Source organism: Theropithecus gelada, chromosome 6, assembly GCF_003255815.1.
Source record: "Theropithecus gelada isolate Dixy chromosome 6, Tgel_1.0, whole genome shotgun sequence".
Classification (NCBI taxonomy): Eukaryota; Metazoa; Chordata; class Mammalia; order Primates; family Cercopithecidae; genus Theropithecus; species Theropithecus gelada.
The window spans coordinates 126,021,013-126,042,283 of NC_037673.1; the positions used below are offsets into that span (position 1 = coordinate 126,021,013).

The window sequence follows — 21,271 nt, forward strand, 5'->3', positions numbered from 1 at the left end:
GAATTATCAAAAATTAAATGTAGAAATGTATCCATAACCCAGCCTAAGAAACAGAAAAATACCAATACCAATTGATTTTTAATTTTTTTAATTGATCAAAATTTACTCCATGCAAATGTTTTGAAATGTGTATACATTGTGGAATGGCAAAACTGAGCAAATTAACATAAGCATTACCTCACATACATAGCAGTTTTTGTGTTGAGAACTTAAAATCTACTATCCTAGTAATTTTCAAGTAATTGACTTTTGATGTCACCATTTTTAAATGTATAGATATACAGTTGCCCTTTGGTATTTGCCAAGGGATTGGTTCCTGGGTCTCTGCATATCCCCAAACCCAAGCATATCCAAGTCCAGCAATTGGTTCTGTGGAACCCACTTATTTGAGAAGTTTGTCCTCTATATATGCAAGTTTAGCAACCTGCAAACACTGCAATTTTGATCCTTGTTTAGTGTTTTAAAAATTGCCTCTAAGTGACCTACACAGTTCAAACCCATGTTGTTCAAGGGTCAAGTGTCCTTTCAGATTCTCCCATATAGGCTTTCACTCTTCAGTCAACTGACCAAGAATATGAGGAGTTAATTTGTTAATTTTTAAAAAAGAGCCAGGCGTGGTGGCTCACGCCTGTAATCCCAGCACTTTGGGAGGCCAAGGCGGGCAGATCACGAGGTCAGGAGATTGAGACCATCATGTGAATGGTGAAACCCTGTCTCTACTAAAAATACAAAAAATTAGTCAGGCATGGTGGTGGGCGCCTGTTGTCCCAGCTACTCGGGAGGCTGTGGCAGGAGAATGGCGTGAACCCAGGAGGCAGAGCTTGCAGTGAGCCGAAATCGCACCACTGCACTCCAGCCTAGGTGACAGAGCGAGACTCCATCTCAAAAATAAAATAAAATAAAAAATAAAAAATAAAAAAAGATAAATATACTTTAACATCCTCATCCTTTAGGGAAAGTATGCAGTGCACTAACCTTGTTTCATATTTCATTCTAAGAATGATAGGCTATAGATTCTTAATTCCAAAACAATTCTGATAATTGAAAGGTATTTTCAGTTTAGTCATAAAACCTATGAAAAATTATAGGCATCATTTGAAGGAAAAATGCTGAGAACAATGTCTAGAGGCAAGAAAATCTTATTAATAAATAATTTTATAAAGATATGTGTTTTCATAAATAGAATTCTCATAAAATACAGATTTATGAATAATTATGATTTTTGCTCTTGAGCTATGCAGTAACACCTTGATATAAAAACAGTATATATTTTTGTAAACAGATTTTAAATAATTTTGTCAGGTACCCTGAATAGTTTACTTTTAAGAAGTATGTTTTTAAACCAGTATGTTTAAAACCAGATATGCAAAATTAATTTCTTCAATCTTCATTGTATTCTAAAATGTAGGAGAAACACTAAGGGAATCAAGTGCAATACAAGTTAATTTATTAACATCTAAACTGTTGACCATGGAGCTACAACTATTTAAACCAAAAACTAAATGAGGTAATTTAAGGAAAAGCCACTTCAGCTTTATGTAGTAGAAATGTTGGTTTATGACCAGGAGCTAAGATTGGAATAGCTCAAATGGTACGAAAATATTATTTTATTTGACTTTTATAGAGCTGTACCCAAAAGCAATAGAGATGTGCCAAAGGTATGTGTAATACTTGATGGACTAGGACCAGGATGTGATATATGTTAAACTACTCCTTTACTGAAATTCTCCATAGCAGTAAGCAGTATTTGTCTCAAAAGTAAGCAATATTTGTCTCAAAAGTAGTGGCTGGTGTTTTCCTGATGCTAGACAGTGAGAAGCAACAGCAGTCATAATAATGTCATGTTTATAAAAACCAAGTAGGAAGAAATTTATTTGTATGAATTACATCATCATCATCCATTATAAGATATAAGGCACAATGTAAGAAGAAATAAAGAAAGAAGAATACAAGAAAAAATGTCCATATGCTCATAATCTCTCCAGTGGGGAAAGTCTTCATGGATGTTAAATAATGATATCTACAGATTCTATGTGCATGCCATTGTGCATGCACACGTACACACACACACACATATATGCAGAGCCCTTTTATTTAGAGGTATGATTAAGAGTTAGCTACTTAAGTGAAACTCTTTAATCCTATATTTTTCTTTTTCTCTTTGGATTTCCTTCTTTCTTTTTTTGTGTTAAATTATATACGTGAAGACTATCTTCTAGAAACTAATAATGAACTATGATATCATGTAATTCTGCAACTCACAATCTTAGAATGACAGAATGATTCCATGTAAACTTTTCAAGAATACTTTTATAATCATATATAAAATGTTTCTAAACAGATTTTAAATGAATGTATTTATGTTTGTTGACTTGAATTTGATTTCTAGAAATTCTCAGAACAAGTTCACATAAAGCTAGAAAAATCAATACAGTCCACTAAGTATTTAAAAAAATGACTCTTGGGGATGAAAATTTGAGTAAATAAAGAGAACCAACAATTTGTCTCTTACTAGTGCAAAGGAATCTAAAACAAAGTCAGCAAAAATGTATTGACTTTTTCCTTTGGCAAATTATCAACTTAAAAATATATACAATTATATAGAAAAGTGTAAATTAAGATCTACAGTAAGAGAGAAGAAATAAATTATTTAAGCCAGCATTTTAAAATTGTTTCAGAACAATTTTGCTTCCTAAACAATAACAGTAGGAATTATTATTTTTTTGAGATGGAGTCTCCCTCTGTAGCCCAGGCTGGAGTGTAGTGGCTCCATCTCTGCTCACTGCAACCTCCACCTTCTGGGTTCAAGCAATTCTCCTGCCTCAGTCTCCTGAATAGCTGGGATTACAGGCGTGCGCCACCACACCTGGCTAATTTTTTTTTGTTTTTAGTAGAGACCAGGTTTCAGTATGTTGGTCAGGTTGGTCTCGAACTCCTGACCTCGTTATCCGCCCACCTCGGCCTTCCAAAGTGCTGGGATTACAGGCGTGAGCCACTATGCCCGGCCAGGAGTTATTATTTTTCTGGTAACTAAAATTTTTGACAAGAAATATTTTTACTGGTAGTGCTGAATTAACACATATTCATCAAATATAATTGGGATCTTCATAATTTAATGTGATGAAGTCTAAAACTTTATTTTGTGAATGAAAATACTTAGAAATTTTTCATGAAATTGACATTTTATTGAATTCATATATATATATGCACATATTTATTATATCCACTATATTTTATATGATCTTTGTGAACAACAGTTTGTTAAAGAAAGGAATTTTACTTTCATTTTAGGCCAAAACTTATGAATATATTAATTGTTATTAGATTGCTGTGCTTTGAGGGAAGAGTCCCTAAGACTAATCTGGGTTGATTTGCTAGCATCACTCAGAAAACTCAGCAAAGTGGTTTTGCTCATGGTTACAGTTTATTACCATGGAAGGATATAGATTAAAATCATCAAGGGAAAAAGTCACATAGGCCAGAGTCCAGGAGACACCAGGCTCAAGCTTCCAGTTATTCTGTCCCAGTGGAGTTCTGCAGACAGTACTTAATTCTCCCAACAACAATGTGTGAAATCATGCACAAAGTATTGGCAACCCAAGAAGCTATACTGAGCCTTGATATCCAGGGATTTTACTGGAGTTTGATCATGTAGGCTTGGTTGACTTCCTACAAGGCAAACCTTCAAGTCTCCATTCCCTCCTGAGGTTAACCTGGCCCTAGTCCCCACCATAAATCACATTGTTAGCAAAACCCATGGTGGTAGAAGGCCTCCAGCTAAACAAAGATATTCCTGTCAAAGATACTTTGGAGGGATATCCCAAGGACTTAGAGGTTACTTCCAAGGAGTCAGGCAAGGACTAAATAGTTCTTTGGAATGTGCAGATTTTAGACCACTGAAACTTGTGAACTCTACTGCACAATTACACAATATTTTTAAACTTGCAAAATCCCATATTTTATGTTAAGTTGCCAAAGAGTTTCTAATAAAAACAACAGTGTCTTTTATTAGCAGGTATTTTGCTAAATGCTGTGTATTCAGATCTAATTCAACTGCATAAAAAATCTTGAGCTAAGTATTGTATGATTGTCATTTTACAGACGAGAAAACTGAAACTAACAGAGATTCATTTTTCAGGAGTTTATTCAATATTAATGTCATTCTATTTTCATTAAGTATATTGTAAAGATTTTCCTAGTTCTAATCATTAGTTTAATCTTGATTTTTAATGTTTATAACTTGTAGATTTTTTAATCATCAAATTTGATACTTTTATAATTTCTTCTGGAGGTTTTTGCAATTACAAGTAATTTCTCATTCTAAAATTAGGGGAACACATTTTTGTATTGTTGTCTTATATTGTGTGTGTGTGTGTGTATGTGTCTTCGTCTTTCTCTCACTGTTTAACACTTTAAACCATCTAGAATTTACTTTAGTGTGCATAGTAAATTTCTCTCCATTAAATATGCATTTTGCATTAACTGCTCAATAAATGATCTTACTACTGAAGTGTGGTCTGTGATGAGTTAGGGATCTATGCCAGAATATAGGACATTGCTTCCTTCATTGAAAGAGTCTTGACGTGAAAAAAAGCTGAAGTAAACTGTGTGCTTAATGATGTAGCTGATTTACATTCTAGCACCAGCTACTTATCTGGATACAGATCAGTAGTAAAAAGAGTTCATCAAGTGGCAGCGAGTGCACAGGTCACACTCTGAGTAGCCCTCCCACATAACAGATGTGACAGTCGCTGTTCAGTCTAAGTCAGTGTTGCACTAGGAAGTTGCATTTGAGTTGCTAGAAAGCCATCATTTTTATTTTTGGCCCGAAAGGTGGTCTACACTTGTTTATCTTTGTCCTTTTTATTTGTGAAGTATGTAGACATAATCCTATGATGCCATTCACTGCAAATAATAAAAGTTGTTCTTTTGTACAAATATTTAGTGGTGCCTTAGAGTATTTTGTTATATAAATAAAGATACCGTATTTTTATACACACACACAAACCATAGGCTTTTTTTCTTAAAGTTTACAAATAATTCCATTTTCTTTGTGGATTCCAACCAAAAGTAAACTAACCCTTGCATTACTGTGTATGGTTTTAGGAAAATTTAGCCCCAAGTCTAAGAAATTGTACAATATCTAAATTATCTGGGAAATAATCATTTTAAATATACCTATTAATAGCATAATCCCGTGACCATTTTCTGACCTTGCTAAATCTGGAGATTTATTGAAGTCCAGATTTATTGAAGAATTTTGCACTGGCTTAGCACATTGAGGCCAAAGACTTCTGCTCCCACCTAAAGATGGAAGGCAATTATATTACTTTAGAGATGATGATTGCCAAAGCTCACACAGCTAATAAGTGCCTGAATCCATGATCAAAGCCAAGTCTGTCCAAATCCAAAGCCCATGTCATTAATTACAGTGCTCTGCCAGAAACATGGAAGAGTTCTTCTGGCTAACTTTACTCAACTTACTTCTGGGCTGGCCCGGGATTATCTGTCCCCACCTTATCTCTTTAGCCATACTTCATTTCATGCCCCCTTTCATTCTCAGCACTAGAGTTCCTACAGTGTTTCCAAAGTACCATGTTCCAGTGAAAGCACATGGAAATAGGGAGGGGAACAGCTTATACTGGGGCCCGGTGGGGAGGAGTTGGGGAGGGAGAGCATCAGGAAAAATAGCTAATGCATGCTGGACTTAATACTTAGGTGATAGGTGCAGCAAACCACGATGGCACACATTTACCTATGTAACAAACCTGTGCATCATGTACATATACCTGAGAACTTAAAAAGTACCATGTTCCTTCACACTGCAGGACCTAAATACATATTGTTCCTCTACTTGGAGTATACTTACTTTTTAAGCTTAGTTTAATTATCTCCTCCTGCTCAAAGTTCATATACCACCTCAATAGTCATGTTCTAAAGAAAGCATTCTCTGTGGGTCACTCTCTATTAATCATTTTAGTGGCACCACCTCCTTCATAAATGCACATTTGTTCATCTGTTAGATATATACTTCATTAGGCTGTAAGCTCCTCGAGAGGTGAGGAACCATATCTGTTTTTGCTTATAATGGGATTCTTCATGCATTTGACAGTGCTTGGTATATATTAGGCTCTTGATATATATCAAATAAGTAAATGACTGGATATAGTAGTTATCTTAGTAAAATATTATTATGCATAGATTATCAGTGAAACTTGATTCAAAACAGGTGCTGCATGCATATTCAAGGTGTTTAGAATGTTTTTTGATACTGGATGAGACTTTCAATAAAGTATCAGGTAAATTTTTATAAAAGAATATTCTATATTTTGAAATGTACCCATATCCACATAAGTGAGACTTTATTCTGGTACACACATGCAGAAATGACTACCACAGCCCCAAAAGTGTTCACTGAAGTCTTCCTATGACAGTAAATGAAGCTGCATCCTTCTAGTGGGACAGCCAAAAGCCAAAGAATTATCTTTGGGTGTTCTCTGTTTCTCATAGTCCACATTCAATTCATCAGCTGTTGACTCTACCTTCAAAATACATCCAGAATCTGATTACTTCTCACTAATTGTCCTGCTAGTTCTTTAGACTAAGCTACCAACACCTCTCATCTGGATTATTACTGTAGCATCTTAAATAATCTTTCTTTTTTAGCCTTTGCGTCCTATAGCCTATTTTCAAATTAGAGTCAGGGAGATTCATTTAAAACAAAGCAAATCGCCTAGCTTCTTTACTCAGAACCTTCCAAGAGCTCCCTGGTTCACCCTGTAAAATCCCCAGCCCACACCACAGCCCACCAAATTCTACATGTTCTAGCCTCTGTCCCTATTGCCTGTCATTCCCTTCTTACCAACTGCGCTCCAGATTCATTGCCTCTTTGTTGAAACTCAAACATAGAAGACAAACACTCACTTTGGGGACTTTGCCTTTCCTTTGATTTCTACCTGGAAATTTCTCCAGAGCAGCCACATGGCTGCCTCCCTTTCTTCGTAGTTCTCCACTCATGTATCAGGGTTCAGTGAAGCCTTTCTGATAACATTTCTTAAAATTGTAAGCACAACCATTGCCTGGGCTTATTCCCCTTTGCCTTCCTTAATTTTATTCATAAAACTTTTCAAAATGTAACTCTCTACCCTATGTCTCTTTCTTCTGTTTGTAGATAATGAGATCTTGTCTACTTAGTTCACTGTCGTATTCCCAGCATGTTAGCATATTTATAGCTTATGCTTGTAATCAAGAAAATAACCAATATAGCCCTAATAGAATTTTATATTTTTACAAGTTGAAAGAGACTGCATTAAACATATACCACTTGCCCACTGATTGAGAACTTTATGTGATAATTAGACTGTCTACTTCATAGAGATGTTGAGTTGGGTAAAATTATATGAGTTAGGGGAAATTACTTATATTTCATTTCATTATAAAAAGATCAAGCATGTTTTGATATGGCCAAAAATGCGTATGTATTTTTTGTTTTTGTTTTGATTTTTGAACCAGAGGAAAAGGTCTACTGTATATTATTAAACTTTGGCATGGAGACATGGTTTTTCCACTAAGTGGGCAATTCAGGAGTTTCTTTGGAATTAAAAGGCTAATGGGGCTATAAATATGCAAAGTTACCTCGTTGAAGGCAATAAATATTTGGGCCACCTGCTAAAATTTTAAGGATTGCCAGAGTAACAAGAATACAGACGCCTTGTGACTAATAAGCCTTTGGAATCAATAACATTTACATACATACTTACTTCTCTGGAAATTGTGCCTGGATAGAATAGAGGGGAGGGCCAGGTTATAAACCTGCTTCTTCAGACATCTCTATTTCTGTCATTGGCACCATTATTGCCACAAGGCCTTTAGTTGAGACATCTGAGCCATCTTTAACTCTTTCTCACCTTAGTTACTTCCATAATCAGTGGCCAAATTCTATTCATTCTTCATCTGAGAAAGCTATCTCAACCATCTATTCTTTCTTCTGTTATTCCTCTTGGCTTGGACTCTTACAGTATCCACTTAACTGGTGTCCTCTCCTTTGCTACCTCATCTTTCTAATGTATTCACATATTACTAAGATTCAGCTTCCTGAGATGTGGTCCTAACCTTCATATCAGAAAACTTTATTGCCTTTCACAACCTAATGAATGAATTTGAAATTCCTTAGCCTTAGATTCATGACTTTTATAGAGTGACCCTAGTCTATTTTTGTAACTTTACAATCTACTTCTCTAGTTGATGAATGCAAGTCATAGTTTTCAAACATCATGCCTTTATTCATTTTTTTATTATCCCAACTTCCAGCACTAATGATTTATTATTTACTAATGATTCATTATTTTTAATATTATTAAAATATTAGTTTAGTATTATTTACTAATGATTCATTATTTACTAATGATCTATCCCAATGGTACTTACCTATTAATGGCCACGACAAATGCTATCACTTTTGTGAAAGTAAATTTGAAAGCCTGGTTAGAAATATGTTTCCACTTTATTTATTTTGAGATGGAATCTCACTTTGTTGCCCAGGCTAGAGTGCAGTGGCACTGTGTCAGCTCACTGCAATGTCCATCTCTTGGGTTCAAGCCATTCTCCTGCCTCAGCCTCCTGAGTAGCTGGGATTACAGGCACTCACCACCCCACCCAGCTAATTTTGTATTTTTAGTAGAGACAGGGTTTCACCATGTTGGCCAGGCTGGTCTCGTACTCCTGACCTCAAGTGATCCGCCCACCTTGGCTTCCCAAAGTGTTGGGATTACAGGCGTGAGCCACCGCACCCGGCCTGTTTCCACTTTTAAGTCTCTTACACTGATTATTTTAAATATCATTTGTCACTTAAAATTATTTCTGAGATACACTGATTTATACTGGTATTTACCTATGTATAAGTTCCCAACTGAATAGCAATCTGTGAAAATATGATTCATGTCTAATACATTTTTTTCATAGCACAAGGTTGAATATATTATACATCATAAGAACTCCAACATATGTTGTACAAGTGAATAAACATTTGTTGTATGAATGCTCATCTGTTGGTCATCTTGAGGTCCAGGACATAAGACAATTGAATCCCAGAGTGGAAGAATCAGTTTGAGTCAAGGAATGCAATTGTCTTGACTAAGTAATATTATTTAATGAGAAAATATGGTTTTATTGCTATGCAAATATAATGGCAATATATTTTTCCCTTTTGGTACATGATATTTTGAATTCTTATTTAAAATAAACTATTGTATGAAAATACAATAGTTCAATTATATTTCAGTTACGATGAGTTTACCTTAAAGTCTAACCAGACTTTGGTATGTATTAGGCTCTTGATATATATCAAATAAGTAAATGATTGAATATAGTAGTTATCTTAGTAAAATATTATTATGCATAGATTGTCAGTGAAACTTGATTCAAAACAGATGCTATGTGCATATTCAAAGTGTTTAGAATGTTTTTTGATATTGCATGAGACTTGCATGGACAGACCTGTCCAACTAGTTCATCCAAATCCTAAAGTTATGAATGCGGAAGTGTCAAATCTAGCAATTCTAGTATTAGGAATATTTAATTGAAATTCTGTTAATTCACAACAGGTATGGAAACATACCTGCCAAGATATGAAAACAACCTGTATCTGTCAACAGATGAATGTATAAAGATGAATGTATACAGAAAATGTGGTGTGTGTGTGTGTATGCATATATACACACACACATATATATATTTCTATTATATAAACATAATTCTATATATAATGGAATATTTTATATGTATTATTATATATGTATATTTACACACAACATAATATACATTATATAATTGGAATTTTATGTGTGTATATATTATATATATAGATAATATATATAGATAAATATATATATATAAAATGGAACATTACTAAGTCTTTAAAAAGAAGGAAATTCTACTATTTGCAACAGCATAGATGAACCTTGAGGGCATTTTGCTAAGTGAAATAAGCCAGACACAGAAAAACAAATATTGCATGATCTTACTCATATGTGGAATCCGACAAAGTCAAACTCATAGTAACAGAAGAGTGGTGGTTACCAGGAGCTGTGGGATGAGGGGAAAGGGGAGATATTTGTCAAAGGTTACAATCCTTCAATCACAAGATGAATAAGTACTGGAGACCTAGTGTACAGCATGATGACTATAGTTAAAGAAGTTAGCATATGCCCCAGGAGGCATACACAGATTTGGTTACCCTCTCTCAGCTTCCAAGAAGAGTCCTTTTCAGAAGTGAATAACATTTGGCACTCATTTGCATTGATGTGCAGTTGTATATCTGCTCTAAGAAGAGAGGATATGCTCTAAGAGGAAATTATATACACTAAGAACTAAATAAAGACCAGGTATAATGGCTCACAGTGGAGCACACCTGTAATCCAAGCACTTTGGGAGGCCAAGGTGGGCGGATCACTTGAGTTCAGGAGTTCAAGACCATTCTGGCCAGCATGCCAGCTTGAGGCCTGAGAATTGCTCAAACCTGGGAGGCAGAGGTTGCAGTGAGCTGAGATCACACCACTGCACTCCAGCCTGGTCAATACAGCAAGACTCTGTCTCAAAAAAAAAAAAAAAGAAAAGAAAAGAAAAAAGAAAGAAAGAAAAAAGAAAAAGAAAAGAACGAAATAAGAAATGCCTATAAAGTACATCATCTCCTAAGACTTTTAGAATGGGAAATAGATGAAATAATAATAAATTGTTATAACAGGCACAAACCAAATATGCTCTTCTAGAAATCCATTGCTCCTTAAAATGTTGAAAATTAATTTTTTGTAGTTATTGTTGACCAACTAAAATTAGTAATGGCTATCTAAATATACTGTCCCCATTGTACTCTTTAGAATTTTCTATAGCAGATGTCACAGGTATCTTCCCCTGACACAAATGCCTTGGTAAATGTTAAAAACTACCTATGTGGATAGTTAAGTGGGAAAGTGCATTATTAGACATACAGCCTTGGGCTTGAGTTGTTGTTCTGCCACCTACTTAATGAACGAGCTTTGGATAAATCAATCCTCTGTATTCATTTCCTTTATTCCTAAAATTTGGATAGTTGTTAACTTCAAGGTTCATTGTTAGGATTTGTGATACTATAATGTCATGGCACAATGATTGGCACATAATACAGAGTGATTGAATGATAACAATAATTAGTAGTAGTATTTTTATGAATTCCTTAATGTGAAAAGGAGATCTTCAGCTTTCACTGGCCTTTCATTTTTCTGTTCTTTCTTGGAGTGCTTTCATACCTTTTAGAGGTTTTTTAACTAGATTGACAGGAAGTTTACTTACCATGAAGACTCTTGTAGACCACTAACATGGCTTTCGTATTTGATATTTTATTTAGACAATGATACCACGTAGAATAATAAGCAGTTTTTCCAAGTTAATTATCATAATGAGACTTCAGCCAGTATAGATATGGCAGCCCTCCCACACCAGATTCTCTCCAAATGTAGGTTTGGATGTTGGAGTGAGTTAGTGGAAGAGGGAAAAAAATCACCCAGCTAATGAATGGCCTTGGAAGAGTTGGCTTTCTGTTTGCAATTCTCTGATGTTTCTTGGCAAATGCGTATCCTAGAGTAAAGCAAGCAACCTTCCTGGAGTAGATCATCTGTTAACTTTTTCATGTCTCAGTTTCTCTGTGTTGGCAAGAGGCCACAGTAGTTTCACATCTCTAATTATAGCATATTTGGTGTTTCTATGATCCTATATCAGTTGATAAATCAGTAGACATTTAACAGGACATTCAACTAAATAATTAAAGGAAGTAAAAAGAAAATATGACAATTTCTGTGAACACGTACATTCTAGGTGTGGTGAATTATATATATCATTTAAAATTAACCAGAAATACGAGACAGTTCTGATGTGTCTTACACACCATATATGTGAAGGGCATAGAAGTTAAAGATAATGATAAATATGGGCTATAATTTATTAAAGAATCCTTTTTTAAAGGCAGAAAGTCTGTATAAATGCAGATTAGAATGGAAGGTATTCTAATAGAAAGGAACTATACAAAAGGTTAGGCTGGAATTAACTATGAAAATCAGATTGATATCAGTTTACAGATGTTTTGAATAATGAGATAAAGAATGGATTTCATCCTGTAGATCATTGCTTTCCAGAATTTTGAGTAAATAAGAATCATCTAGAAAATGTGTCAAAATGCTATTTCTTAGGCCTTACCTCTAAATATTCTATTTTAATTCATTGGGGGCAGGCCCATGAATCTGCATTTTAACTACTCTAATGTCCTCATGCCCTATGATTCTGGTGCAAGTGGTTCATTATTCACACTTTTAGAATCTCTGCTTGCCAGGGCTAATGAAAAGCTTTTGCATAGGAAATTAGCTTTTTTATATTAATACATTCATAAGAAACTAGCACCATTAAAGCATGGTTTAAGAGGCAAAGAGGTGAAGAGCAGGAGGACAGTCAGGCAGACATTACAATAATCCAGAAGTAAAAAAGAATCAGCACCAATTTTGGTTGATAGCAATAGAATTGAAAAGGGGCAGATAAGCGGTAGAGGTTTAAGGAATATAGGGCAAACAGGATCCAGGCATTCATTTGCTACACAAGAGCAAGGGATAGTGTTCCAATCCTAGTAGATAATACACTCTTTGAGTGTAGGAACTGAGTCTTATTTATCTTTGTGACTCCAGCTCAGCACAGTAGTGGGTTCTCAACAAGTGTATATGCATTGTTAGATAAACCTGTAATATAATGCACAACAAAGTCAAAAGGAATCTCTTTTTGTACCTCTACTTTTCTTCTTTTAACCTCTTATTTTTTACCTTGCTTTTATATAGCCTTTTGACTTGCTAATAAAAGTAGGTTTCATTGTTTGTGCAAATTGAAATGAGTTAAAATATTAAAAGAAATATGATACAAAAATGTATTGTATATCTTAATGTCTAAATTTTTTCTCCGTGAACACACAATAGTGAAATTATATTGAATTAGATATACCCACTGAATTCTAAGAAATATGAAATTAAATGTCATTTTGTATAAATATAATCTACTTCCAGTAAGACATTGTAATAGTTTGTTTCTTTCTTTTATTAATGTTTCCACATAATATATGGCTTTAGTGGGAAATACTATGTCATAAAAATGCTTAATGTATTCAGCACAAAAAGCCTACTCTTTTAAAATATTACTGTTTACAAATGAGATCCTTTCCAAATTATCCAAAAAAGGTGAGTGAATTCATAAGGCTTCTCCTCTCTAATTCTTTAAACATCAAAAGGGACCATCTTCAAAATCCAAATGCTTCTCCAGCTTTCCGCAGGATATCACAAAACTTCCTGGCAAAGACTTTTAAACAAGTTGAGAAGTTTTATATGATAAAAATATTTTTTCAGTTGACTTGACAACCATGTACAATGTTAGTGAAGAGTTTATTTGCCCAAGGCTGTTTGTCAAAATGAATTTAAACTGAGATTATTAAAATGTAGTTCAATTGCAGTGTGAGTAGAGGTGTTGCTAATGTCTTACTTAGAGAATGTTTTCCATGCAATGCATGTAACTTGGTTATAAGGTTCTACATGTAGAGGTGCATTTCTGCTAAAAGAACAGAGGCCTTTAAAATTGTTCGGAAAACAATAAATCATCTCCAAAAGTGGAGAGTTTTGATCCAGAAAGAAAAGCACTATTGTGTGATAGTTCAGAGGTTCATCTGTGTGAGCATCAGACTGCCCGGGTTTGAGTCACAGCTTCACCATTAACCTCAGCACCTTCCTCATTTGTAAAATAGAAGTCATAATAATAGAAATATTATGGGAATATTGTGAGTAATAAGTGATATCATCATTGTCAGTGGTTAATAGAGTAGCTGGCACAGATTAAGGTGCACAATTAATTGTTTTATTTCAAACCTATAGAGTCAAGACTAAGCAGTGTTTCCTGATTATTCCAGATGTGTGGTTAAAAAAACCTGTCCCAATTTAATGATAATTTTTTCTGTTATGAGTTAAATGGCTTCAGGAAAATTTAACTACTGGTAAACAATGCTTGAATCACCAGACCTCTCCATGGCTGAAGCTAATTTCTTATATCAGAATCAGGACCAGGATCCCAAAAGGAAAATTATTATCTGGATAAGAGGTTGTAATCCTCCATATTTAGAAAATCCTATTACACGATATTGGGAAAATGTCCAAATTGCCAAATCTTGGAAGCAATCCCTCTCCTTCCCTCATAGGAACACATTATTTAGGAGGGTTTATTATTTCTGAGAAAGACTAGTTACCTTTCAAAAATAATAGCATTTGTGTATGGTTTCAAAGATTATGCCACCACAGATGGAAGAGTCAAGCACGTTCCAAATGGCAAGTGGTTGTTAATTAACAGGTCACCCAGTGATGTGTGCTGTAGCCAGAATCCATGGTAGAGAGGAGACAGGACACTGATGGGCTGCATTTGAACCACACAGTTAGAATTAAATTAAGCCACTTTTACTGATTTGTGATATTGTGCCATATTTATAATTTCTTATTTTAACTTAATATCTAAGTAAATTCTTTTGATTGTTATTTTCTTGGTTTTTCTGAAGCGCACACTTTCACCAAAGAAAGCAAATACAGTAGAGTGAATTTAATGTAATTAATGATAAATCTGTTTATGTATCTTTTGACAGATTAGAATGATATAATAAAATTGCTCTGATTTATTTCCCCGGTATAAAGGATCATTATGGATTCTGTCTGTATTCCAGGCATTGTTCAGGTACTACATATCATGCTTATGCAGTCATCACAACAAATCAGTCAAGAAAGTATATTTAGCAAATAAGGCAACTAAGGCATGTTTATTTATTGTTTTTTAACTTGCCTTTGGTGAAATAAGGGGAAGATACAGAGATTAAGTTACTTTCTAATTTCAACATCTTTTTACTCTGCCTTCTAATATTTTAATTGAACTGGTTCATAGCTATTCCATATACTCTCTTATTTTTCCTCTTTATCTTCTAAGTATGAAAACATTTATCTTCCTATTTTCTCTGTTATTTATTCTATTAATATGTGTTGCTACAGACCCTATTTGAAGAAATTTATTAGAATAGGAGAGAAAAATATGACTCACTGGTGAATTTTTCTAACACCAAAAGTGAAAAGTAATATTCAATAATGTATTTCAGTTTTATTTATACCATAATTTTTATAGTTAAAGTTAGCATGGTGATATAATTAGTCTTAATTCATTAATGATATGGATGGAATTTATTTATTCCTTTCATATTTTCTTCCTTCAAAAACATATTTAATTGTAACAATTTTGATTCAAACTTATAATTCATCTTACAAATATAGTTTGGTAGTTTTTAAAAATTTTATTTTGATTTGAGGAAACATAGGTACTCTAATTGTAATTTCCCTTAGCAATTTCTGCAACAGTTCTTCTAATTTCATGTTTTAAAACACAATATAGATATTCTTGTGAATTTTTCATTATGAAAACAATTTTATTTATTATCTAGACCATAACAGAAGAAGAAAAGAGAACAGTGGACTATCCTGCTATTATCTCAGGCTATGCATGTATACAAATGGACTCTTCTCTGCTTCTTCAGTACTAACTCTCATCCATAAAAATTATTTTACTGGCCTCATTATGAGAATTCACAAGAGACTATATAATTTTTTTTCTACATGATCACTGAACCCATGATTCAACATTGGTTACAGAGTCTCAAGAATTTGGAGAATGAACCAGAAGTAAAAATGTATAATGCAATATAGGAAATGCTGTAACAATGTTGTTCACAGAATCCTGTATTGTTCCCAGAAGAGATAGTACAAATGGGTGAGGTAGGGGATAGTGAAAGAAAACCTGATAAAAGTAAACCGCATTAATGTTGATGATTAAGTAGAATTTGAGTTTGTCCAGGCAAAGAAGCTGAAGGAGAGGCACTGTAGACAGCATATGGGGTTGGAGGATGGAATTTATAGATGCCCAATGTGGAATGGTTAATCACATGACTTCTAGAGCTCAGTTCAAACATTATTACTTTCCAATTTCTCATTGTATAATCTTGGACAAGTTACTTCTCATCTGCAAAATGCATATTATAATCATTTCTACTACATTTTGTTTAACACAAGTTTATAAATTCCCTTATATGATTTATGATACCTAGAAAATGCTAAGTAACAATTAACTGCAAGAAAATAAGAAACAATATAATGTTTGGGAAATTACAAGTCATTTGGTATTGCTGAAGAAAAAATCTAATAATAATGTAGAAGAATATGAAGGGGCTATGTATCATGTTAAAGAGCTGGAAATTGCCATATGGATAATGAGAAAACATAGGAATGACATAGGCAGATTGTGTTTTAAATAGATCTCACTGGGGCAGTGTAGGAGAAGGGGAAGGGAGAATGTTGGTAAAGATTAGAGGGACAGAACCCAGGTACAATACCATAACAACTCAAGACTTTGTATATACTATAATAAGGATACAATACAATAATTTAAATAGTAACTATAGGATAGAATGGAGATGAAAGTTGAGTGAAATACTTAGAAGGTAGAGTTGGCAGGGCTTGCCTCTAACAATAAATAAAATAGAGCCTATGCGATAATTCAGGAAAGGAAAAAAATAAATGATGACTTGAAGATTCTTTATTTGGCAGAACTTACTAGCTAGCAAAAGCATAAAAAGAGAGCAAGAAAAAAACAGAATAGAGGAGTAAATAGAGAATTGAAAGAGAAAGTAAGAAAGGCAGTCTGTAGACATACTAAATTTAAGGTATTTCTAGAACATCTATTTAGAAATAAGTCCAACTTTTAGAATACAATTTCAACAGATGCAGGATTCATTCAAAAAGATAAAGATGGCCAGGATAATTTGTGTTATATGATGTGGGAGGAAGAGGATGGTCTAATGAAGTGCATGTTGAAGACATAGGAAATTAATAGATTAATGAGGTTTCAAATTTGATAAAAGATGTGTATTCAAATCAAATTTTGAAGAAAATTTGATTCAGGCAACAAGAAGAATCTAGTATGGTTAAATATAAATGTATTATTTCTGAGTTTCATACATACTACTATGCAAAGAATATATCTATAGATCATTTCAGTATGAAGGACCTAAACATGTCATTTTGTAGGTTGATTAGGGAAATATTTTTTTATTAAATAAAAATATTTACCTTAAATTGGGGTAACAAAATTTAAAAAGTAACTTAATCTGAAATCTAATTTTATTTTGAATCTAATTTCCTTAAAACAAATTTGGCTCCCAGTATTTTAAGTGTTTTAATCATTATTTAACTGCAGTTACAAAAAGTTAACAAGTAACATTTACTTAGTGTAAATTTTAAAATTTTATTATATTCCAAATCAGCATGGGCATTAACCATGACAACGACCACCCATCGTGTGCTGATGGTCTTCATATCATGTCTGGTGAATGGATTAAAGGACAGAATCTTGGTGATGTTTCATGGTCTCGATGTAGCAAGGAAGATTTGGAAAGATTTCTCAGGTATGGAGGTCACTTATTGTTTTTGCCTTGTGAATGTTTTATGTGTGCTGTTACTTTTTACAAATAGAGAAGCCAGTGTGGCAAAGTGGAAAGGCCACTAGAGTAAAAATGAAGGCACTTGGTTCCAATCCTGACTTTTCCATTGACTCATGGTGTAGTTTGGGACATGTTATTTAACCCCCTGCTTTTTAATTTCTACATTTTTCAAAAAGGACAGTTAAGATTATTTGTAAGATTGAAAAATTGCTATAATGATTTAAAAAATCTGTCACAGTATTTAATTGCCTCTTCAATTATTCCCAGTGGAAATATTCACACTGTTCATCACCCAGCACATCTGTTATCATGAAGATCAGAGCCCCTCTAACAAAATCTTCACTTTTCGTTTGTAATACACTTCAACTATTTTTTCATTAATAAATAGTTTTCACCATTATCATAGCCCTTGAGTCTCTTCTTTTTCACATTCAGTGGCAGTAACACTTAGCTTCTGTCTTGTTGGAAAAGTAAATGAAAAATATTACTGTTGCTCTCATTTTCATTTTAAAGCACTTGTTCATTTTTAAAGCCCTTATTTCTATAATTATAGAAGGATCACCTGAAGCAGTAAGAAATATGCAAAGTAGTTAGTGAGATGCTTAAGGTATCCAAAACAAGTCTTAATGAGAAATACAGGAACACCTAACTTGCTAAACTCACTGCACAGATGAACTTTATTCACTTTTCTATATCCTTTAAATAGTTAAGCCAATTTTTCTATCAAATGGCTACGAAATCTATCAAACTATAATGTTTCTCACATTCCATAGCTTTGCTCTAAAATATGTACAATATATGCTGTGCATGCTCTTTGTCGTAACAGTCTAGAGAAGAGCACTCAGAGCATGTGATATTTCAGACACACCATCAGTAGCTGCATCAGCAGCCCTTCTGTAGGCCCTAATGAGTTCCTAAGAAACATGCATGATTTTGTACGGCTGCCTTCACATGACTCAGGACTCCTATGACATAAAATACCACTTTAAAATATATTACAGAGTTGTATACAAAGTTGTATTACAATGCCAAGCACAAATATATCTACACTGTTAATATTCAGCTGAGGATGCTTTCCATACATTCTTTAAATCCCCAAAATATAGCTGATATCTTACATTCACATACTACTTTTGGGCAAGTTACTCTCTGATTCTGAGCTTGTATACCTATTAAATGCATAAAATAACACTGAACTCACAGTGTTATGTAGATCAGCTGAGTTAATTCATATGAATGTGTTTTTTACACCATAAAGTTCTTTTAATTTGAAAATTATTTATTACGATTATCTTCATTGTAAATAAATGATTTTTGACATATAGAATAATTTCTATGAATATTCAATGGAAGAGCAAAAAGAGTAAAAGTATATTTTTGATATTATAAAAGTGTTTATTGTTATATGCTAACTAATCATATCAGCTTTTTACATTAAATTCAAAATTTTACACATACCTACCTACTGCCAGGTCAAAGGCCAGTAACTGCTTGCTACAAACAAATCCGCAGAGTGTCAATTCTGTGATGGTTCCCTCCAAGCTGCCAGGGATGACATACACTGCTGATGAACAATGCCAGATCCTTTTTGGGCCTTTGGCTTCTTTTTGTCAGGAGATGCAGGTAAAGATCCAGGTGGGGTTTTTGTGCGTTCATTCATTGTTTAGAAGTATTGACTGGTAGGAGAAGGTAACCTTATTTTATGATTTGTGGATCAAAAATACCCCAATATATAAAAGAAGGATTTTTTAAGAAAAGGTTTGTGCATTTTTTTCTTATACCTTGGAAGTGATAGAAATAAGATGTGAGCATTTAGTCAAAGTCAATAAAGAAAGACCTAATAATTTCTACTTTGAAAATTACATTGATGTCAGGGAAGCATTTTTATTATGTCAGTTCAATGCTTCTATTTTAAATCCCATATAGTTTTCTCTCCATATCTGCAGGAATTGGTTTCAGTACCCGCATGTCGTTCCCTGAGCAGATACCAAAACTCGTAGCTGCTAAAGTCCCTTATGAAAAATAATGTAGTATTTGCATATAACCTACCCACATCCTCTCAAATACTTTAAATCATCCCTAGATTACTTACAGAACCTGATACATTTTAAATGCTATGTAATTATTATACTATGTTATTTTATTATTTGTATTATTTATATTGTTGTATTGTTGTTTTTTAAAAATATTTTTTGTATCTGTGGTTGGTTGGATCCCTGGATGTGGAAACTACAAACAGGGAGGGCCAACTGTATTTTCTTACATGGAAATGGGTAAAAATGTGATAAAAGCTATATATGAACGTGTAATTGTGGAGGAGGAACTATATATTTTAACCCTAAAAATAAAATTTTAAAAGTATCTTTTATAGGAACAAAAATTAAGAGAGTACATTTCTACATAAACTGGAAGAAAAGGGAAAATGTATAATGGTAAAGCAGTGTTTATGTATTAATATTCCAATAGTCAGTAATTACTCAGAGAAGACAGTAGTATTAAGTCCATAAATTCTAAAGGATGAAGCAAAATTACCTTCTTAACTGATGGAAGAGTTTAAGCTCTATTAACCCCTTTTTTTTCTTTCCTGCTGGCCATCCCCTATCTGCCCATCTCCTCTCACCTCCTCCTCACACACACACATATACACATTGTACTTCAGGAATAAACCGATAACCACACTGAGAGTAAATTGGTTAAGTATCGCTGAAACATAGCCTATTTCACCCAGCCACAGTTTTTGTGAATGTCTCAAAGGAGTTTGGCTTTGTTGAGGATAATGCTGTTTTGGGTAACTCAGCATAATTAAGATCCATTATAAGGAACAAAGCATATGACATTATAATGTGTTGAATGCTGTCTTTGCTTTGTGGTTCTTATTAAAAGAGTTTTGCACTTATTTATTAATTGCTTTTGATCAGTTTCACCCACCAGTGTGTAAGCTGCATGAGGGCAGAGTGAGTTTCTCCAGCATCTAGCCTAGGGACTGGCACAGAGTAAGTGAAATATCCAGTGAACAGATTTAGAATTAAAATGAGTGAATGTATGGAGTTGGAGCTGCATCAAATGTGATGTGTAAAAGGCTGTATGGACTGTAATACTCATCTGGCAATAGTGGAGCTTGAAAGGAACTGGTGTTGCTATGTGTGATCTAATGCCAAAGGGTTTACATGTGGCACAGCCATGGATCCTTGGAACTCCATATCATGTGTGACAATTATGACATTAGTTCTGTAAGGTCTGTCTCCAGTACCTCTCTGACCTCATCTACTAACCTCCTTCACTCTGCTTTCACCTCTGAATCTTTAGACAATCAAAAGTCTGGTCATAATCTTCTTCCTTAAATATTCACGGTAAAATGAAAGTTTCTGAGGTACAAAGGTTTGGGTTTGTGGGCAGACACTTTTACAGGCTGAAGTTACCATTATTTTAGGCAACAAAGTAGGCTGTCTGTGTTCACTGTCACTGGAGCATTGCACAGGAGACAGTTTCAGTTCATGAGATATAGAGAACTGATAGAACTGATCAATGGATCAGTTCATCCAAAATGTTCATCTTCTCTAAAGCATTCCTGCTGTAAAAACTCAGTAGATGATCAACTACACACATGATTCTGTTAAATTGTAGATTCTTTTCCATAATTACTATTTTACAAGCTTTTAGGGTGCTGACGAGTTGATGGGTGCAGCACACCAACAT

General features: G+C 34.0%; 1 protein-coding gene across 1 annotated transcript in view; it reads left to right on the forward strand.

The window, feature by feature from the left end:
• ADAMTS19 (ADAM metallopeptidase with thrombospondin type 1 motif 19) overlaps positions 1–21,271 on the forward strand; it is a 287,425-nt gene that overhangs the window by 145,640 nt on the left and 120,514 nt on the right. The window contains exons 9-10 of the mRNA XM_025388260.1: positions 17,399–17,539; positions 19,048–19,198. Coding sequence (XP_025244045.1) covers positions 17,399–17,539; positions 19,048–19,198 — 292 coding nt within the window. The remainder of the gene's footprint in view (positions 1–17,398; positions 17,540–19,047; positions 19,199–21,271) is intronic.